The sequence below is a fragment of the Oratosquilla oratoria genome, chromosome 25 (genome assembly GCF_046742065.1).
Source record: "Oratosquilla oratoria isolate Oo_2021 chromosome 25, ASM4674206v1, whole genome shotgun sequence".
Lineage (NCBI taxonomy): Eukaryota > Metazoa > Arthropoda > Malacostraca > Stomatopoda > Squillidae > Oratosquilla > Oratosquilla oratoria.
The window spans coordinates 33,086,018-33,108,542 of record NC_134801.1 but is presented as its reverse complement, the minus strand read 5'-3'; the positions used below and the strand labels follow the sequence as shown (position 1 = coordinate 33,108,542).

Here is a 22,525-nt window from a genome sequence, read left to right as displayed (position 1 = left end):
TCATGCCCCTGATGCTGAGGCGAAGCGGCTGGTGCAGGAGTTTGTCTCTCGCTCCAGCAGCACCTCACTCCCGCAGTGTGTTCAAGACACACTGAAGGACCTCCAAGGAGTGAGGCGTCATAGTGTTGAGGACATGGTAAGTCGATCGGATGATACTGACGCTAGCTTTACGCTTCAGGAGCTACGGGTCACGCACAGGACCAGCTCAGACACGGCACCTGCAGAGGACCTCATCACCTATTCCATGCTGACCCACCTTGGGCCAGCGGGTGACGAGACACTTCTAAGGGTGGTAAACGCGTCTTGGAGGACTAGCAAGCTACCAACAGCCTTGAAGACGGCAATCATAACGCCAATTCCAAAGCCAAAGGAACCTAGTGCTTACCGCCCCATCAGCCTGACAAGCTGCATGGGGAAGACAGCGGAGAGGATGGTGCTAAACAGGCTGCTGTGGAAACTGGGCCCAATGCATGAGCATATCTATGCTTACTGCAAGGACACTGGCACAGCAAACAGTATAGCAATACTCCTCAATGCCGTCAGTGGCACACCGTCCATCGTGGTCTTTTTGGGTTTGGAAAAGGCGTTTGGGCTGGCCAGTCCACTTGTGATATTAGACACCCTTGCTCGCAAGGGCGTAAAAGGCAAGCTGCATTCTTGGATTGCTGACTATCTCAGTCACCGGTCTGCGAAAGTACGCTTTCAAGGTCATATATCAGAGGCCAGAATGCTGGAGAATGGCACTCCACAGGGGGGGGGGGGTCCTCAGCCCCACTCTGTTCAATGTGCTTCTCTCCAACATTCTGGAACTACCTCTACCACATGGGTGCAAGATCATCTGCTGCAAGATCATCTGCATCGGGTCCTTCGCACATTCTATGTGCACGCAGTCCGCAGTTTGGTGGACTACGCCGCCCCAGCTCTCATAAATGTGGCGACTGCCAAGCTTGAAGACCTGGAGCCTTGCCAAAATGCCGCAGCAAGGATTATCCTAGGAGCTCAACCTTGGACTAAGATCGTTAACCTCCAAATGGAGGCTTCATTGCCTTATTAACATCACGGGTCAGAAGGCTGGAGGTCGACTTTCTTGCCAAGATAGTCCAGAGCCCCAGGATAACTGAGCTGAGTCAGAGCCTTGTGACAGCTCTGGGACGGGTGGATACTCTTATCCACTCCGATACCTGGTTATCACATGCGGCTGGGATCCTGGACTCCTTCAGGCTCACCAGCACTCTCCTTGAGAAGGGTAGGGACTCTCCACACCCAGAGTTGAAGCCCCCACCACCATGGCTGTCGATACCTGCAACCTTCGTTGTCACAAAGCTTCCCAGTAAGAAGAAGTTATGTGATCAGGAAAGAGTACTAGCGCAGGCCCTACAAGGCATTCGAGCACTATCGGAACCTGGAATGGCGGTCTATTACACGGATGGCTCCGTAGACCCCAACAGGCCCCGTAGTGCGGGGGCTGCTTTCGAGACGGATGGTTTGACCTTCGGTAGGAGAGTATCTGATCATGCGTCCACTCTCCAAGCTGAGGCCATAGCAGTTCAAAGAGCGTTAGAGCATGCTCTAATATCACGAACTGGTCCTGTGGTGATCCACACGGATTCACAGTTTCTGATAGGCAGCTTAGATACAACACAGCCCAGCGACAATGTACGCCTACTGACCTCCATCCTAGCACTCCTGCTGAAGCTACACCAGCAAGGCAGGAGTGTTACTCTCAACTGGGTGCCGAGCCATATGGGCGTCCCAGGAAATGAGCTAGCCGATGCCGCAGCAGAAGCGGCGCGCCAAAGACCCGAAGTCGATGTTGTCGTCCCTCTTAGCAGAAATCAGTTGTGCATACGCACCAGGGCTCTTAACCAGGTACAACGGTTCCTTCAGCACAGACTGGAGGCAGAGGTGTCAGAAAGGGCGAGGTGGTACAGGGCAGTCACAGACTACGAGCCCCTTGTACTTCCTCGCTCCACACCAAGAAAAGTGGAAACTCTGCTCTTCCGTCTGCGGCTGGAGGACCGTTGTTTCTGGCAAATCAAGAACAACCCCACGACCGAAGAAAGAAGACGTCAACATTGCCGCCACCCTTGACCACTACCTCAAGCATTGCCCCGCAACTGCTTTTCTGAGGAGAGGGCCTCCGACAACATCTGAGGGTCTTGTGCGCCGCCTATGCAGCCACTTAAGTCCATACGAACTGCGTCGGCTGGTGGAGTGTCAGCCCCCCCCCTTTAAATTTCTTATATTGTACTTTTGTTTGTATACTCCGTTCATGTCAGGAAGGGTGAATTCACCGGGATGTGCATACGTATTTCACATAGGTATGCACATCCAATAAATGTATGAGTGGGCGCGGCCAAAGCCACACACACGCATACATTGAATCACCCTCCCCTCTTAAAATTATTACACTATTAGCTATACACACATATCCACTGCATACATCGACCATATTAGAAAGGGTGCATTCACCGAGATGTGCATGCGTACATCACATACGTATGCACATCTTGTGAGTGTATGAGTGTGTGTGGTTAAACCCACACACACTCATAATTTAAAAATCACCCTCCAAACGGGCTCACCCTAAAAGCCCGTGGGAATTCAATTCCCAATTTCCCACACACACACACACACACACACACACACACACACACACACACACACACACACACACACACACACACACACACACACACACACACACACACACACACACACACATGTGTGTGTGTGTGTGACGGCCAGTCTGGTTTTGACCAGCGACGCGTCACTACAATACTCCCCCCTTCTTTGGGAGCGAGCGCCGCGGAGGGTAAGGCGAGACGCGAGTGATGTGGCAGAATCGGGCCGGCCTTTTTACCACCCGACCGGAACGGGTGATTGTGCCATCAGATGGCATCTCTGGAGAGGACGGCCTGGATGATGGAGAAGGCGGCGGCAGCGTGCTGGAGGCGTGGTCGCTGTGTTGGCGAGGGGGGTCTGGCTGGGCATGGAGCTGTGGAGATATACGGTTAGGTGAGAATGGTTGCAGTGAAGGGGAGAGCGAGTTCGGATGGAAATTAGTGTCTTGGGGGCTGGCAGGAACACTGGTGGTGGGATGCAGGGTTGGCCTGGGTGATGGAGGGGACGGGTGCGGCGAGGATCCTGACTGAGTCTGGCGGTGTGGGTTTGGGGAATTAGGTGGAAATGGGTGGCCTGGAGAGACGAGTGGTCCCGGGGGGAGAGGTGGGGTCTTGAGATTCGGGGGGAACACTCGATATGGGGCCCAGAGGTTGCATAGATTGCCGTTGCTCAGTGGTGGGGAAGAGAAATTGGAGGGGGTGGGAAGGTTTGGTAGGGGAAGGTAAGCTGGTTTGAGCCTGTCGATGGAGATGCGATCTGGTTTGGCATCTCGGTCGATGAGGAAGTGTTTCGCCGATCTGCTGATGACTTTGAAGGGTCCATCGTACGGTCGTTGGAGAGGGGTTCGTCTGGAGTCCCGCCTGACGAAAACGTAGTCACTAGCAGCGAGTGCCGGTGGAACATGCACTGGCTTTGATTGTGGCGTCTGAGGTGGAGGGGGGCGGATGTTGGCGAAGGTTTCCTTGATGAGCTGAAGGAGGGCATAACGGTCAGGATCGCCAACGGGGAGGTGAGGGTGGCAATCTCCACAGGAAGGCGAAGTCTTTCAGCGTAAACTAGCTGAGATAGGGACACGTCACTGTCGACCTTGGGAGTGTTGCGAATGGAGAGGAGCACCAGGGGGAGGGCATCAGTCCAGTTGCTAGAGGGTTGCTGTGCCTTGAGTGACTCCTTCAGCTGGCGGTGGAATCTTTCTACTAGTCCATTGGTTTGAGGGTGGTAGGCGGTAGTCCGGTTGCGGTTGGTGCCAAGGAACTTGAGCATTCTGGACCAGAGATCAGATTCGAACTGGGAGCCCCTGTCGGTGATAATGGTGTACGTGGCGATGGGTTCACCGTTGGCTGCAAGCAGGTCGTACGACGGAAGGCTTGTACCTTGGCTCGGGTCTTCCGTCGGAGGTATGATGCTGACGGCTGAGCCCGTGTCCACCAGGAAGGATAGGCCAGTATGGCTATCACGCACTGAGAGGAGGGTGTGGGCATGGTTAGCGGGGGTGGGAGTGCTTACTGACCCCCACGTCTGGAGTTTCCCAACCAGCTACAAGGTTGTGCACACTTGAGCGCCTTGTTGCCGAAGCGGGTATGGTACCAGCAGGGGCCACTATCCTGTTCCGGGACAGTGCTTCGTGGTGTTTGATGGTGTTCCTTTTCGTCCAAAAACCGACTCAGCAATTTCTTCATGTCGGTGATTTCCTGTCGTAGCTGCTGCACACTTTGGTCTTTGGCATTGTACGATGGAAGAGTGGTTTTGCTCACTGCACTAATGTCTAGGGTGACGGCTGGTTGGGGGGTTATAACCATGAATCCCGCGATCATTAGCATCTGGTTTCTCACTGGACACTTCACTTATGTTATTTATCGCATCATCACTGTAACCCTTTAACCTCAGATGACATGATGAAAAAAGGACATACTTTGAAATCTAAAAATCTAGTATCTAATTGTTTATAGCAAGGGCTAGCATGGAGAATATGAAAGCATTTCAGTGTCTCTCATGACTACAGAGGAAAAAACTATGCATACAGTATGTATAGGTGTTTTATAAAGTACATTACCATATCCGGTTTTTCGTATCTACACAACAAGCGGCTGGCATGAATGAGTTGAATGGGGTAAACGATGCTCCTCGCAGAGAGCGTGGCGTGTGTCGTAGCTTGTAAGGACCTATGGCGCTGGTACATCCTGTCGGCGATGGAGCAGTAGGCGTCGTCGTCTTTGTCGGCAGCTAGGGCTTCCAGATTTAACTGGTAGGCCTCCGGCATCTTGGCGAGGTGTAATGACTGGAGGAGTTCCTTGGGCAACTGCACCCTTGCCCGTGCGGTAAGGGTGGTAATTGTCCTGAAGAGTTGTGATGGTCGGTCGTCTCCGAGTTCACTTTGCTGGATTTCCTTATACAGCTCGTTATCGGGCCTGGCGGAGTGTTTCCTCAAGGAAGTCTTGAGGGTTGCACATTTGTTTTCCTCCGGGGGTGAAATGACGACGTCACGTACGAGAGCAATGACGTCCGTCGGTAGTGCGGCGATGTATGCTCCGAAGGCTTGCTGGTCCGGCACGTCGTTCTGGGTGGCTAAGTACGCCTCGGCGTGAACTAGCCAGCTCTCCAAGTCATGGGAGAAACTTGGAAGTTTAACCTGTGAGCCTGCCATCTTCCTGGCTGTCCTCACTTGGGGAGGGGGTGGAGGAGGTCTTGGCTTGAGGCAGAGGATTAGAGGGTTGCGCAAACAGGGAGCGGGTGATGGGAGTTGACCTCGCCACCGGTGGTGCGGGTTGCGTAATGTCCGCTGCCTTTCTCATTTCAGGACAAGAATCGGAGATGGCACTGTGGGTTCCTCCACGCAGAAGACACTTGAGTCTCGCGGCTGCGCATTCCCTACAGCGATGTCCATAGGAAGCACACTTGGAACACCTTGTGAGCTTGGGTTGAGGACAAGAACGGGATATTTGCTTTAAGGAGTAGCAGATCAAGCATTGCCTGACCTTGAGCTCCTTTACTTCTCTTATTTTAAGTCCTACCTGAAGAACTTTCTCCAGATCTGACTTAGACTTTAAAGAAATCTTGACGATGCCAGAGGCCGGAAGGCGTCGACAAAGTCAACATCCGTATTCTTCTCCTTTAAGTCACGCAGGATGGCGTCCTTGTCTCCAAGCGAGTCTAGGACAATCCTGCCCACGTATATGGACGCTCTACCATGAGCATGAGTGGGATTGATCCTTCGGGGAGAGAATCCCAGCTTCTCCAGTCTTCCAACAGTCTTTTTCTCGAAACAGGCGTCGAGACTTTCCTGATCCATTAGATGGAAAAGGATATTAGTCCCTTCCGTCTGGGCGAAGCGCACAGGAGCACTGCCTATCACACTGCTTTAATTGGTTGGCATCGTCTAGGATATTTTGCATTACGAGTAACGCTCCCTGCAGCGTTTTGTGTCTGTTATTGTGATTAGTGTCGTCCGCATACGAAAGAGTTAGAGCTCGGTTGCGTGGATAAGCTGGCTCTGGCAGGTCATTCGTATATAGATTGTACAGAGTGGGGGGCAAGGACTGACCCTTGCGGTACTCCAGCCTTCGGCACAAAAGGTTGGGACAGACAGCCCCGCCACTTTATTCTTATTGTCCTGTCGTCCAGGTAGTTGCAGAGCAACCTTGTGAACGGCAGTATCGAATGCCTTCTCCACATCCCTACAAACCAAAATGGCCTTACCAGGGCGACCGTCTGGCGGTCTTTGAACCCATTGAGTGATTATGGAAATGACGTCGTCTGCACCGCGCCCCGGCCGAAAACCAAACTGGCAATTCCTCAGCACATTCTCCGTCTCCAGGTACACGGTCAGGCGGCGGCAGAGGATGTGCTCAAACACCTTACCAAAGTACTCCAGAAGGGAGATCGGCCGGTATGAAAGGGGGGCGGAGGCGGGTTTCTGGGGTTTGGGAATGAAAATGGTGTGGGAGGCCTTGAAAAGTTGTGGTAAGTACCCAGAGGCTAGTGAGCTATTGTATTGTGTCGTCATGTGTGAGATATCCACTGAATAACAATGGATATTAAGCACTTTTATGTCTTTGTTTACCCTGAGAGTTTGTCTACTTATGGAGACTGAAGAGGCGTTGCTATCGTTGAAGTTATTAGTTCTGTTGTGTTCAAGCGATGCGAGTAAGTATGGAGCGATGCTAGGGACGATTGGTACTGAGCTGGAGTGGAGACAGACGTCTGACCTCTACGAGCGCTGTTGGTTATCAACTTGTCGACTTGCCAGGTAAGACCACCCACTCGCGCGAGATCGGTTTTTGTGGGAAGGGAAGAATGTCTGTAAGAAAATGAAAAGATAGTAGTGTATAAAAGAGGGTTTTCCCACCGGGCGATTGAGCGAGCGAATAGGGGCGGTTGGTGGTCGTGGCTCAGGAGAAATGGGCAGGGAACTCGGGCAGCTTTCCGAGTTCCTGTATACTACAATTGTGTAAATACAATTAGGCAAATACATCACCTGTTCAGCAATGTATTTTTAAGATAGTCCGTATACTTTTATTACTGGCATTATTTTTTGTTATCAAGACAAAGTATCGCCATCACATTGTAAACAAGACGCCGATTTGGCGAGTTATGACGTTGCAACATTACGTCATTTGCGAGTGTTTTTTATTTTTTTTTGCTTACACGTAGCGCTTAAATAAATAAGCAACGCAAACCTCGCCACTCTCCCTGTGCAATACATGACAAAATGTATTATCAACATATTTTATTATCTAATGTTTAATAAATGACTTCAGTTTTTACATGCATTGGAATGGTAATTTACCTAATTTACCACACAAGTTGGAGCAAATAATGTTTTGGGACATGACCACAACACTTCAGCAATGCCAAATTTTTATGTTTGACGAGTCATGAAATGGGGAACGGTTGGGCTATTTACTGCCAAACACAGGCTGAGATGGTCCAGAAACTGCCAACCCTTGTCTTGTGGCGCATTTTTCGGTCAATTATAATTGCACTTGGTTTGAAAGAAAACAATATTGTATTATGATACGGTAATGAACAGTCACATTTTATCGATTAGATGTCAATTTAGTTATCAAATGACGGCTACATTATCATTTTTATTAACCAATTTCTTGTAACTTCTTCGTTTATGAATACTGACCTTATGGTGTCAAAGTTGCATCGAAAATAGCTACTGGATCCAGAATCATCTAGATATCAAATTACAACTAAATGACGTCAGTTTGTAGAGATGCTGTCATGGGTCATTTAGTATTAATCCATGACCAAGCTACAGATACTCTAACCACATGTGTTCGCTTATCTTTACATATTTACGTATTTTTGTCACATAGCTATTATATGACATATGCACTGCACGTACACAATAGTATTATAGTTCACATATACACACATTTTACTTTTTGGCGGGTTTGGGTGGGTTCGATGACTGGCGAATTTGGCGGTTTTTCTAGACGGCATTTACGACAGTTTGTATGTTTTGGTGTGTAATCATCGACCTGGCAACTCTCCCCCAGTATCACGGAGTCGTAGAGAGCATATCTTTTCCCAGCGATAATTCCAGAAGTTCTGACATTGTGTGTTGTTAACAGAAGAACATGGCGTTAAACGGAGCTCACCAAGGGGGAGGCGTCCTGATTTTTCAAGGAGAAATGTAAGGGTTTAATTTATTTCTTTTGGGCACTTAATTGAGGCCTTCGTGGGGGAAATAAGTGAAAATAAGAATTGTAAATGATCGAATGTCAAGAAGACACACTGGTGTTTAGATTAACTAGAAACCTGTTAGTATGTAATGACGTTTTGTTTATTGTCATGTCATAGATTCTGGTAAATTCTATGACAAAAATGACAAATTATTGAAAGGGGGGTGTCTGATTTAAAATAAAATGTGTTTTATTAAACTTACAACGGGAAGAGGAGGAGGTGATTCAAATTGCATGATAAGAATGTGACCATGATTCATCCGCTGAATGCATATACAAAATTGATTCCATTGATCTTCCTCAAGAATCTCATCAAAATAATGTATTACATGTTAAAGTAGACCCATGTTAATGATATCAAGTTCCATTTTGTGTTCATAGATATCGATAAATTGTTTGCACCAAAGTAGTCACGTGATGCAATTACCAAGCTTACAAGTCATGACGTCCCACCGTCATAACGTCCCAGTGTCACAATGTCAAAACGTCCCACTTCCAAAGGAAATAGGTCAAATAATGCAATGCAACCAAACCATTGCTAATTTTTATATAAAATTGTGCATTTGAGCAAAATCCGTCATTGTTTTGGTTTGGTCGGCTTTGGTTGGTTTGGTCGGCGATTAGTAAATAAATTAAATTTAAGTCCTGTATATCGCATCAAATTAGGTTTGAATACATTATAAATCATTGCAAGATACATTTTATGCCCAAAAATATTAGTTGCCGGTTTAATTAATGCAGTTGACGCTACCAATAATTAAATTTAGGTCCTGTATATCTCATCAAATTAGGTTTGAATAGATTATTATAAGTCATTGCAAGATACATTTTATGCCCAAAAATATTAGTTGTCGGTTTAATTAATGCAGTTGACGCTAGTTCCTGTTAGTTGTCGCTGGTTCTTGCTAGTTGTCGCTAAGTTGTGTGACTGCAAATTACATGAAAATCACACATTTTAAAGAAAATAGTTGAAGCAATTCAACTATATGGAATCTATTACACTAATAACACGTTTTTATGTGGGACGTTATTCGTAGTTTGATCCAGTGGTAGTGGGGCGTTTTGGTATACCCAAGTGGGTATACTAAAAATATTAGTTGTCGGTTTAATTAATGCAGTTGACGGTAGTTCCTGTTAGTTGTCGCTGGTTCTTGCTAGTTGTCGCTAAGTAGTGTGACCGCAAGTTACATGAAAATCACACATTTTAAAGAAAATAGTTGAAGCAATTCAACTATATGGAATCTAGTACACTAATATCACGTTTTTATGTGGGACGTTATTCATAGTTTGATCCAGTGGTAGTGGGGCGTTTTGGTATACCCAAGTGGGTATACCAAAAATATTAGTTGTCGGTTTAATTAATGCAGTTGATGCTAGTTCCTGTTAGTTGTCGCTGGTTCTTGCTAGTTGTCGCTAAGTAGTGTGACCGCAAATTACATGAGAATCACACATTTTAAAGAAAATAGTTGAAGCAATTCAACTATATGGAATCTATTACACTAATAATACGTTTTTATGTGGGACGTTATTCGTTAGTTTGATCCAGTGGTAGTGGGGCGTTTTGGTATACCCAAGTGGGACGTTTTGACTAAAGGCCAAGTGGGACGTTCTGACTGGCGTGCATTACCAATGGGGTTAGTCAAAAGAGGAGGGAGAGTCGTTCATAATTATACTGATTATTTTATTTTGATGAAACCCATTCAGGGCTGCAGTTCTATGGATAATTTGCACATGACTAATTATTCGAAGATAGTTGTATATGTAATAGTAATAGTAACATACAAAAGGGCAATTGGGCCTTCCAATAATGTGGGGGTGTGGGCTGATGTTTGTTTTGGGTCACCCACAATCCAATAAAAAAAAAATGTATATATATATATATATATATATATATATATATATATATATATATATATATATATATATATATATATATATATATATATATATATATATCACATTGTCTAGAATTTCTTTTGACTCGTATAACACCAAGTAGTTTGGTACCTGATATGATATGGTTTAACATCACAAACTCCCCCCTATTGGAAGGCTAGGACAGTACCCCTCACAGAGTACTTTGTAGCATAGAATTTAATGAACTGTGCCCTTGGTTCAATTTTGCCATGGCAGGATTTGAACTGCCATCCCCTCGACCTTCGCCACAAATAATGACACCCTATTCCGCTCAGCCAGCGAGCTTCCTGATTGGTACCTAATGTTCATAAATTAATTTTTTTTATTAAAAGGAATGTCATGCAGCATCTCTCTAATCTTTGTCAGTTTTAAGAGGACCTCAATGGAAATAAGCCCATTATTGGGCTTATTTGAGTAGTTCTTGGTGTGTTATATTACCAGTGACTTTATGTTCATTACATTTGTCAACAGTGATTGGCTTGAATTGCCTGTAAAATTTTAGTTGTGCACACCTATGCGATATAACAATAGAAAAATAATTATTAATTTTGAAAATTATAGTAGATCAATGTAATATTTGATTTTCTTGGTGGAAATCAATAAAAAAAAAGTTGCTAAAACCTATTTTCAAAAAAACGAAGTTGCAGTGGTTGAATCTGGAGCTGGTATTTAACTATAGAGCTCCAATAGTCCAATACACACCACCACGAAATGATAGTATTTATGTAGATCTGGAGTCACAGGCATAAGCCTCATCCAGGGGATCATCTGTGAGTATGATATGCCATGTTAGTTTTGATAGGTGTCGAGGTCGAAGAAAAGGAAGAATGATAAATTAGTCAATTCTAACCTAACCTACATAACCTAACTTAACCTAATCTAACCTAACTTAATTAACATACATAACCTAACCAATGTTTAGTAATTCGGTACCCCAAATTCTAAAGATCATCTGGGTTGTTGTAGTCATGGGTGCAGACGGCCTGATTATTATTGAACCTTGGGCAATGAACAGATGACGGCAGAACCCCGTATTCTCTCATAAAGTCCAAGGAAGCCAATTGTCTTTGCAACAGCAGTTATTAACATCACCTGGAGTTGGAGAACACCCGGTCCACAACGTGAAAGCTGTCGTCTGATAGTGACTGGACTGGCATGGCGTCTGTACCGTATCCTAGCGGCTTCGTTCGTTAGTAAATTTGCTTGTAGCAAGGTTTTTTGTTTTTTATTTCCACCAAGAAAATTGCATATTACGTTCATGTATTATATTTTACACAATTAATATTTAATTTTTAATGCTATATCATGTAGATGTGCACAATTAAGATAATACCAATTATTCTATACTAAATATATATATATCTAAAACACAAGTCAAAGTCTAATTAAAGTGGTAAAGGAAGCCCTACCTGGGTTATTTTTTTTAAAAGTGCACACCTACGTGATATAGCATTACAAAATTAAATATTAATTTTGTAAATTATAATACATCAATGTAGTACAATTCTTCTATGGCAGAAATCAATAATATAAAACATTGCTAAAAGCTATGCACAAACGAACAAAGTCACATTGACAACTTTAGATGACATCTTTGTTTTGATAGATTTGGAGGTCGAAGATGACGATGACCCTGATGACCTCTAGAATTACAGGTACTGCATTACTAAATGCAGGTTAGGTTAGGTTGAAATAAATTGATTTATCATACTTCAATTTCTTCAACCTCTGCATTTGCCAAAACAAAGATGACATCTCAAATGCTATATCGTGTAAGTGTGCACTTCTAAAAATTTACCCTACCTGATATGTGCTCATCTCTAGTCATACATGTGGGAGAGTAAGTTTCTTCTTATAGGACCCATACCTCTTAGTGGTATGTCTTCAAAAAGCCCAAGGTAATCCAACATGCTTATCATAATTTCTTTAAATTTGAAATATTCCTAGACATGACAACCCATTCTGGCAGAGAATTCCAGTGTTTGATAACACTTGTTGAAAAACTGTTTGCCCTTGGGTTTATCCTCCAATGTGCTGGCCATTCCAACTTGAGACAATGACCCCTTTTATTTTTCTTACTAAACTTGAAAAATCTAGTGCAGTCAACATCCTCAAAATCTCTGACAATTTTAAAGGTGATGCACTTGACCAAGAAGGCTGTCTAAAGCAATTTTTTTTTTTATTAGAATATATTGTGATCTACTTACCAAAGTTAAACAATCTAGAAGAGACTGAATGATATTATGATGACGTTAAATATTGTGGGGTCGCTATATGGTTTTCTTATGCTTGTCCAGTATTGTTTGACTATATTTTTTTTCTTCTTTCCCAAATCTGCCTCAAGTACTTCTTTTCTTTGATGTCATCATTGTTTTAACAGTTGAACTGTGGCTATAGCTCATAATTTTAGGGTATGGCTGTTGCATGAAGTAGTGTCTTGCTCTCTCTTCTGCATACCTGTTACATAGTATTAAGAAATGTTTCAGGGTTTTCTCTTGTTCTTCATACAATGGGCAGTTAGTTTGTGTTTTTAAATCTCATTCTCCAGTTAAGATTCAAGTGTAGGCCAATTGTCGGCAACCCTTATAGCCAGATTTTTTTTTTCTTTTTTTTTCTTTTATACAGTTTTCCATATAGATATATAAATATGTGGAACAGCTTGGGTGATATAGCCCAAGCTCGAACAATACACGAGTGCAAATCTAAATATGATCATTGGAAATCAAATGTATAGATTAAGTTGGAACTGTACATGAATTTGAGTCTAGGTATATTAGAAAATTAGAGAATAGGAGACAGGACCCAATGAGCCTTGCTCCTTTCCTGTATACTACAGTTGGATAAATACATTCACACACACATACGCATACATATGTGTGCATATATACACAAAGGAAATATGTTGGGAAGAGATGATAGTGAAAAGTGGAGAGGACCTTTGGGGGAAATATATTACTTGACTATAGAATATACTGTGACACAATGGGTAAAAGATAATACCAGATATAAAAATAATGAACCATTGAGACCATATCTAATATTTACATCAGGGAAAGTGACCACATACTACTTGAGTTTAAACTAAAGAGGAAATATATATGGGAAGAAATGAGAAATACAGGAAAGGAAGACTGATTTATAACAGAACAGACTTTGGAAAACTTAACTTCTTTCAAAAAACGAATTGTGAAAAATCCTACAATAGATACAAGTAGAAGGGTGTAAAATGTTACATGAATTTTTTGCAGATGACTCAAAACTGATGGACTGTGAGTTGCTACAGAGAGACCTAAACAGGGTTTGGGAATGGAGTTGGAAGTGGGCCTCAACTTAAAGAAATGTAGCATAATGGAATTTGGAAAAAGTAAAAAAAGAATATCAGGACAACATAAAATCGGTACAAAGTAAAGAAAGTGAGTTCTGAAAAAGACCTGGGAGTGATTATCACAAAGGACATGACTCCTGATAAACAGATAAAATTGCTGGAGAAACCTACAGCTTGCTAAGATCAATAAAGGTGTCCTTTACCTACTTGGATGAGGAAATGGTGAAGAAAATACTAGTCACACTGATAAGGCCATGACTGGAGTATGCAGTGACATTAGGGACACTCGGTACTAAAAAGAATAGAAAGAAAATTGAAGGAATCCAAAGAGCAATTATGAAGGTGGCCCCAACATTTTCAAAACTGTCATATGAGGAGAGATTGTCAAAGCTGGAATTATAAAGTCTGGAACAAAGAAGAGAAAGAGGTGACCTATTGACCATCTATAGAATCATGAGAGGAATGATAGAGAAGACTTACTAAATTGAGATGAGAGAAATACAAGAGGATGTGAAAAGAAACTTGAAAAGGATGGTTGTAGGAGAGACCTGAAAAAGAACATTTTTTTCAAATTTGTAAATTCATTTTGGTTTTTATCCATTCAAATATTTAAATTCATTTTGTTTTTTTTTTCATTCAAATTTTCTAAATTCATTTTGATTTTATTCATTCAAATTTTTAAATTCATTTTGATTTTTATTCATATGCATAGTCTTACTATGCAACTTATCTTTATTTTAAATTCATTCCATTAACATCTCATTAATTTCAATTTTCATAAATTCATTGTGGCGCTGAATGATCATTTTGGTCCCAGTGCCTGGCCGTCGGCCAAAAACTCATAAATCAATCAAACCTGAAAAAGAACAGCTTTCCACAGAGTCGTGGATGTCTAAAACAAATTGGATGAAACAATAGTGCATGCAAAAACCATACATGAATTTAAAGAGTAAACTAGATACTGAGATACAAAGGTTGGACACCACGACCGTAGCTCCCGTTCCCATAAGATACAAGGTAGGTAAATACACACACACACTTCTGAGCTTCCAAGCTGTCAACACCTCAAGACTGGAGTTCTGAAGGCTGCTGAATAAGACAAAAATTCTCAATAGTGCAAAGAAAACAAGAGGCCTGGTTTGTATTGAATGGGAGGGAGAGCACTTGTGGTTACCCTAAATAATTGATCTACAGTGTTAAAACAATCTAATGAGTGAAAATGCAAGAAAATTAAACAATAATTATAAGCCGGATGTTTAGTCAAACACACAGAGCCCTCTGGAGGCGCTATGCTGAAATTAGATGTAAACAGAGGCCTTGAAATGCCTAGGATGTTTCAACTGTATAACGAAGACACTTTTTCCGGTTTTGGTGAGTATGAAAGAAGAAATTTGAGTTGAATCTTAGACATGAAAAGGGAGATGAATATTAATAGTAAATTGTGGGAGAAAGAATTCATAGAACTAAGGAAAGATATTGTAAATCTGACAAAAGGGATTTTTGAAGCTAACAATAAGATGTGAACTTGAGAAAATAAATTCCAAACTAAATATTTAGCTAAAGGTTAAATGTGTAAATGAAAAGATAAAAATTGATGATACTACCAATAGTGAGAACTTAAAAGAAGAGGTAAATAACAAAATACAGGCATTGTCTGAAAGAATTGAAGAAAACTTTGGTTAGTAAAATTTGCAGAATTAAAAATTAAGAAATGGAAAATGCAAAGGATGCAATTATTCAAGTAATGAAAGAAAAAGCAAATTTGGTCAGAGACACAGTGGATAGGAAAAAGTGTTGTAGTATATGGATTAAAGGGAAAATATGGTCTGGTGAGGTACATTAGAAAAAAAACAGAAAAAGAAATAACAGTTCTAAAAGAAATACAAAATGGTGACCAGGAAGTAGAGAAAGGTATAGAAGTATAGAGTGGGACATTATTTTAAAGAAATCGACCTCAGGATAAAACTAAGATCACAAATGGTAGTAGAAGACATATTAGCAAAAATAGGCAAGTTAGGAAAGATTGAACATTACAACAATATATGGATGAAAAGAGGAATGAATGTTGAGGAAATAGAAGATATTAAGGGGTGAAACTAAGGGGGGGAAATGTGAAGAGAACGGAGACTGCAAGCAAGGAGTTCTGTTGAAGGGTCATAGACATGAGGCTGAGAAAATGGTACATCAAGGTAAGCAAAGCAAAAGAAACTGAAAACAGGATGGAGAAAGAAAAAATTAAAAGTGGCCTATACTAACATAAGCTGATTAATCTCAGATTGAATGGTCTAAATGATTACCTGTCAGATGAAAAGCCAGACACAATGGGAATTGTGGAGACAATTTAAAGGGTCCATGACCATCTAATAGTGTTGGACATGGGTTATACAATTACTGGATTGAAACAGAAACAAGAAACAGGATCCATGGAGGAATTATGTTTATGGCCAAGAAAAACCTAAATGTGACGAAGGTTGCTGAGGGTAAAAACAGTGTGGAAATGATCATGATAAAAGTTGAAGACAGCAACATGAAAAGTGAAAGTTTGTGGTGATCTATATGCCCCCAAAATGGGCTCTAGGAAAGAGGGGAAGCATTCAAAAATGTTAGATGGTACAAGGCATTTATTAAATGAGATACTGAAGGGTGGAGTAACCTGGTACTTATGGGAGATTTTAATTGCAAAGAAATATATTGAGAAGAGATGACAGTGAAAGGTGGGGAGGATCTATTGGGAAATGTATTACTTGACACAATGGGTAAATGAAAATACCAGATACAGAAGTAATGACAAACTGTTGAGACTAGATTTAATATTTACAGCAGAAACTGAAATTGTGAATAAAATTGAATACAAGACGCCATTTGGAAAGAGTGACCTCATACTAATAGAGGCTGAACTAAAGGAAGAAATATGGAAAAGAAATGAAAAGTACAGAAAAGAAAGATTGATGTACAAGAAAACTGACTTTGGGAAACTTGAGAGATTCTCTCAAAATACAAATTGGGAAGAATTCTACATTGAAGAGACAAAAGTGGAAGAGAAATGGATGATCTTGATGGAAATCTATAATGAAGGAGTGAACAAATATGCACCAAGACAAAAACAAAAGTACATTAAATGCTGGTTCAACAGAAGATGCAGTGAGGTGAAAGATAGAAGAGATAAAGCTTGGAAAAGATGGAGAAAAGATTAAAAAAAAAAAAAATGTAAAATGGCAAATATATATCAACCATAGAAATTGATATGTAAAAGTGTGCAGAGAGGAAAAAAGAAACTATGAAAAAGACATAGGAAAATGTAAAGATCAACCCAAGGTATTCTATCAATATGTGAATGGTAAACTTAAAAATGAACAGGAAATGGTGAAACTACACCACAGAAATACAGAATACATAGAAGATCTAGAAATGGCCAAAGTCATAAACAATCACGTCAAGTCAGTTTTCACTACAGAAAAAGTACAGCATTGGGATGAAGGAAGTGAACTGTGAGGTCCCCCCCATGAGGGAAATAACAATAACACAAAAAGAAAGGATCATTTAACGAACCTTGAAGTTAGGTAATTGCATAGACCAGACGGAACTGCAAATTGGATACTAAAAGAATGCAAAGAAGAACTAATGGACAAAATATACAACATAGTAAGTTGCTCACTCAAAGAATGATCCCCCCCCTGGGGGGGCCCAGTACTTTGATGTAGTGGGGGTGGGGGGGGCTTGCGTGTTGTGAGGAAGGACTGAGCTGTGCCAGCCAGGTCCAACCATGCTGGAGAGGTCAATCCTGAGCTTCCAGACCGAAACTGTGCCAAACAGACATATGAATTGACGACCCCTGCCTGATCTTGATTATGAACTGGACTATTCTCTGGATTCGATGCCATCACCCCATGACAGTTGTCAGAGAGTGAGATATCAGGGGTAACTAATAAATAGGGGACCCCCACTCTCGTTACCCAGTGAACTCCCCTATCCCTTTCCTTCTTATTTGCTACCCTACTCTCCTTTTCTCAACATTTTCTTTTACTATAGAGGTTCTGACAGTTAAAAGTTTCCCTGAAACCCTACCAGAAACCAGCTGGGTGATGGGATATACTGCGAGGTCCCTACTCATTGCTAGGGGTAAAACCCCGTATACTGGTGGAGGAAGGGCAGAGGGGCTACCTTTGACTGCCGACTCTCTATCCATGTTCCAGTGCACACAGGGAGTAGCACCGCTGGCTCCATACTCTATGGAACAAAACTAAAGGACATAATGGGTTGTGAAAGCTTATACTTATGACCGAGACCCCCTGTTTGTAAATAGTTGTATTCTGGATCCTTCTGACTCTGCAGAGACTACTACTTTCATTGCTTGAGGCATCAAGCAACTGCAGTATCTTTTTCTATGTACATTAACTCAAAAAATTTCTAATATATGGTGACACCCAAGAGATATAAACTTTACAATGGCAACTCCACTACCTACAATTACAGCAGACCCTAAACTCTTACCTCCTCCCGAACCTCCCGATCCTCCTGATCCTCCCCCTAATCACCCTTCCAAAGTATTAACGAACACTTCCGCAAATTTGACCCAGTTGACGACCCATGCAAGGCAAAGGAAAATCTTGATAACAAAGACCCTGGACCGAATATGGATAAAGATTCAAATGAAAAGGCAGTTTCCACTATTACTGCCAAACCAACAATGGTCACACTAGAACCATTTGAAATGCCAGCCTTTAAAGGCAATAAAAAGACTTTACAAATTGAGAGTCTAGCTTTAAACATGAATTATGAAAACATTTCACAAAAATTCAGTGAATTTCGATGTATAAAAGAAATTAGGCTACAGCTGTCAGACACTTTCAACTATTGGCAAGTGTGGATAGTATATTCTTCCCACTGAGGCAAAGAAGGCCTATTCAGAAAATATTTCAAAAGATATCAAATGCTCCTTGGTCGATAAGGTACCACCTAATTTCGATGTATATTACCCTACAGAGCATAATAAAAGCTCACAACATGCAAACATCTCAAGAATACCTAAGCCAGCTACTTGGCTCATTGCAACAACCAAGGGTGAACGAGCAAATTTGTATACTTTTAGGAAACAATTAAAGGTTAAAGCTGGAGATATGGAAAATTCCAGAATTACAAGATTTGGACGAACAAGTTTCTTAATACATGCCAAGTCTCCCACTCAAGCAGCAATGACATCCAACTTAAAAATCGAACCTGATGGAGTCATCAAAGAAATAAAACCCCATTACAAATTTAGCTATGCCAAGAGGGTTATTTTCAACCAAGACCTACATGAATTGTCGGAAGAAGATATTCTTGAGGTGTGCCCCGAAACAATATGGAAAGTTTATAAAATTCCAAGATCTCACATGATTGTTGTCACATTTAACAATGAAGACCTCTCATATGATATTATAATCGATAAAGAAAAAATGAATATTCGCCCTTATAAGCAAAGACTGTTACAGTGTTACAATTGTTATGGCTATAGTCATCCCTCAAGGAAATGCACAAGGAACAAAGTCTGTGGTAATTGCTCTCAAAATGAACACGGTGACTGCGACCAATGAGGACTATGTATAGATTGTAAAGAAAACCACAACGCCAAAAACAGAAATTGCTCTACATATAAAAAAGAGCAGGAAGCTGTCCTGAAAGCTTCCATAGAAAAAACAAGCATAGGACATGCAAAGGGGCTGTTACCAAAAACAACCTACAGTGAAGTTCTTCAAACAAACAAACACAACACCATTGTAACATCCTCGACAAACAAGGATAAAAACTACAGACCTTCAGATGAAACCTCTAACCCTTCCTCTTTAAGGGGTCACCAAACTTCCTCGAGGACCCACCAGGCTTCCTCAGAGACCCTCCGAACTCCTGTGGAGGCCCCCCCGGGCTCCCTTGAAGGCCCCTCTGGCTTCTGTGATGGCACACGAAACTTCCTCAGAGCCCCCTAGGACCCCCGTGGGGACACACCAGACTCCTTCCAAGACCACCAAGACTCCTACAGAAGCCTCACAGACATCGACAGTGACACTCCAAACTTCGCCAGGGACACCCCAGGCTTCCTCGAGCACCCACCAGATTCTATCTGCCTCTGAGAACCACAAAACAGACTCTTCCCCAGACTATGCGACCTTAACCAAGAAAAGTCACAACCTTGTACAACCAAAAGTACAAAACTCAAAGTCCAAGGAGATGCAAAACTCCTATAAGAAAAGACCTCAAACTCTCTCCCTGAGCCAAGTAACACCTGAAGGTTGTAGTAGGTGTTCCTACTACATGATGTGAGAAGTCATCCATGAGAATTGGATCAGAGAAAATCAGATTCTCTTTAGACTTGTATTTGATTTGTCCGTCCGCCATGACATACATAATACACGATGAATACATTAATGTTCTGTACAAAGTATGCAAATAATGTTATGTACAAATAGATTCCACAATATGATGGCCATCCTTGAATGTGGTACAATATTTACAATATATGATTTGATTATAGATGTACAATAATGATTTTACCAAGATTACAAATTTGATTTACAATTAAGCTATCTGCAATATGGGGACACTACAGCAGTGGCGGCGTGTTGCCACAAGGTGCTTGCCAAAAAGGATTCAATCACTCCACCTCGGGACCATCCCACTCAGGAAAAAAAACCTGGAAACCCAAAAAAGAGACACCAAAAACAAGCCCCACTAGAGATCCAGTAAAGAAGCAACCTAACCTAGAACAACTTCGGATTCTTTTTAAAGAACATAAAGTCTCTGCCATTTGTTTCCAAGAGACGATGTTAGGAAACACTTCCCCAAATTTAGGACATGAATATGCTATCTACAGATCCCCACCTCCTCCAGGTATACCTATACAGGGAGGACCAGGCATAGGTACAGGCATAATTGTTTATAAGTCAATGAATCATCGAAGCCTTCACCTAAATTCAGCTTTACAAGCATGCGCAATCCAGATTTTTACCACTAAATGGATTGCTCAATCCTCATTATATTTTTAACAATACATACAGATACCAAATTCAGCTTTACAAGCATGCGCAATCCAGATTTTTACCACTAAATGGATTGCTCTATGCTCATTATATCTAGAGCCTGCACTAGAAAACAGATTGCAAGATGATTCAGGCAATCCCCAACAACTAATACTGGAAGACCTACAGAACCTGATAGACCAGCTATGCCAACCATTCATTTTAATGCCAGACACAGGCTGTGGGGAGAAAGAACATGTAATTGTTGGGGCAATATAGTAGAAGACATACTAGACAATAACGACATCGTACTACTAAACGAAGGTTCCCCAACCAGATACAATCTCACCCACAATCCTAAATCTGCCATTGACCTCACGATCTGCTCCTCTTCGTTGAGACCAGAATACCAATGTTCTGTGGACAAAAATTTATACGGAAGTGATCACTTCCCTATCCATATGAAATTAAATAGAAATATTCCATCCCCATGTTTACCAAAATGGAAAGTTGAAGGGGGAGATTGGAAATTATACCAAGACTACACAAAAATTGACCAAAATGATTAAGATTTTCCAAATGTCTATGTTACCTACGAACATCTTAAGAGAATTATGATAAATGGGGCCATGAAGTCTATACCAAAAACTCGAGGAAATCCTAGACGTGCTCTAGTTCCATGGTGGACAGATGCCTGTGCCTTAAGCAGAAAAATCACTATAATTTTCTACAAAAAGTACAACAGACAACCTATAGTAGTTAACCTAATAATTTATAAAAGAGCACTGGCCAAACAAAAGAAAACATTCAAAAAAGCAAGGAGAGAATCATTTATCAGATACATAAGTAAATTGAAACAAAACTCTCCCTTAAGCTTAGTATGGAATAGAATCCGAAAACTGATGGGAAAATTTGTACCATCTCCATTACCCATCCTTAAGATTAACAGTAGAATAGTTTCTGATCCCCTTGAGGTACCAGAAGTGTTTGGACATGTCACGGCTACCACCTCTAACCTTAAAGCAATTAGTTAGTAAATAAAGGATCTAGGAGGACAACAACAGATCTTGCCTCATCCCTTAAAGGTGGAGTGACAATAACGGATATCTATTTCACTTCCTCCAGCAAACCTCCATCTGTATCAAATGTATCTTATCCCCTTTCAGTTAGGAAAAATCATCATCCCACATTAATTATCATCATAAATGGAGGATACAAAAAGATAGTAGGTAATTATATCTATACCTATATTGAATAAGCCTAACAGTACAGAACTAAATGAATGCATTTATCTTTGCATTTCAAAATCAAGCACATTCTTATCATATGAGGTAAATATTCAATGTCTCCACTGCTACTCAGTTGAGCTACTGCCTCCACATCAACATAATCATTGTATTACATTCCATGTAATTAAAAGCACCAATTCCTATTATCATCATGGGTTTCACAACATGCTCAAATTATATAATTTTCATCTAACCATCTTAAACAAGTTCTGCTCCTATAAACGCATGAAAATTGGATCCTTGCTAATCACTTCAATTTACATACATCCTTACCAGATATGCAGTCATAACTTACCAGTGACCATTGCTCTTTCCCTCCTGCGTGTTTTCACTATTATATATTCCCGTTATTCCTCCCATTTATTCTTTTCCCAACTATTACTTCCCCAAGCAAAGGACTAAGCGTCCATTTTGAATTTCACGCAGCAGAGAAAGAGGCAGAAAGAACACCTCTTTCATTGTTCTACGCGTTCTAGTTGGCACCACGGTTCCAACAATCTTGGCATCATCTTAACGGTACATTTAATATCGTCAAATACACACCGTACATGGGTCATACACCAAAAGCAATTACAATACGTATTTCTATAAATTCTTACATAACTAGAGCACCGTAAATCTCACAAGAATAAACGTATCTCTAGATACATTTTATCTAAACACTTTAATATCAGACCGTGAATT

General features: G+C 41.5%; 1 protein-coding gene across 1 annotated transcript in view; it reads left to right on the top strand.

Annotated features, from left to right (window-relative positions):
- The first annotated feature begins 8,097 nt into the window (after nt 1-8,097).
- Nucleotides 8,098-22,525, top strand: part of Wbp2 (WW domain binding protein 2) — a 49,522-nt gene continuing 35,094 nt past the window's right edge. The window contains exon 1 of the mRNA XM_076208611.1: nt 8,098-8,269. Within this exon, the coding sequence (XP_076064726.1) occupies nt 8,214-8,269 (56 nt within the window). The 5' untranslated portion in view covers nt 8,098-8,213. The remainder of the gene's footprint in view (nt 8,270-22,525) is intronic.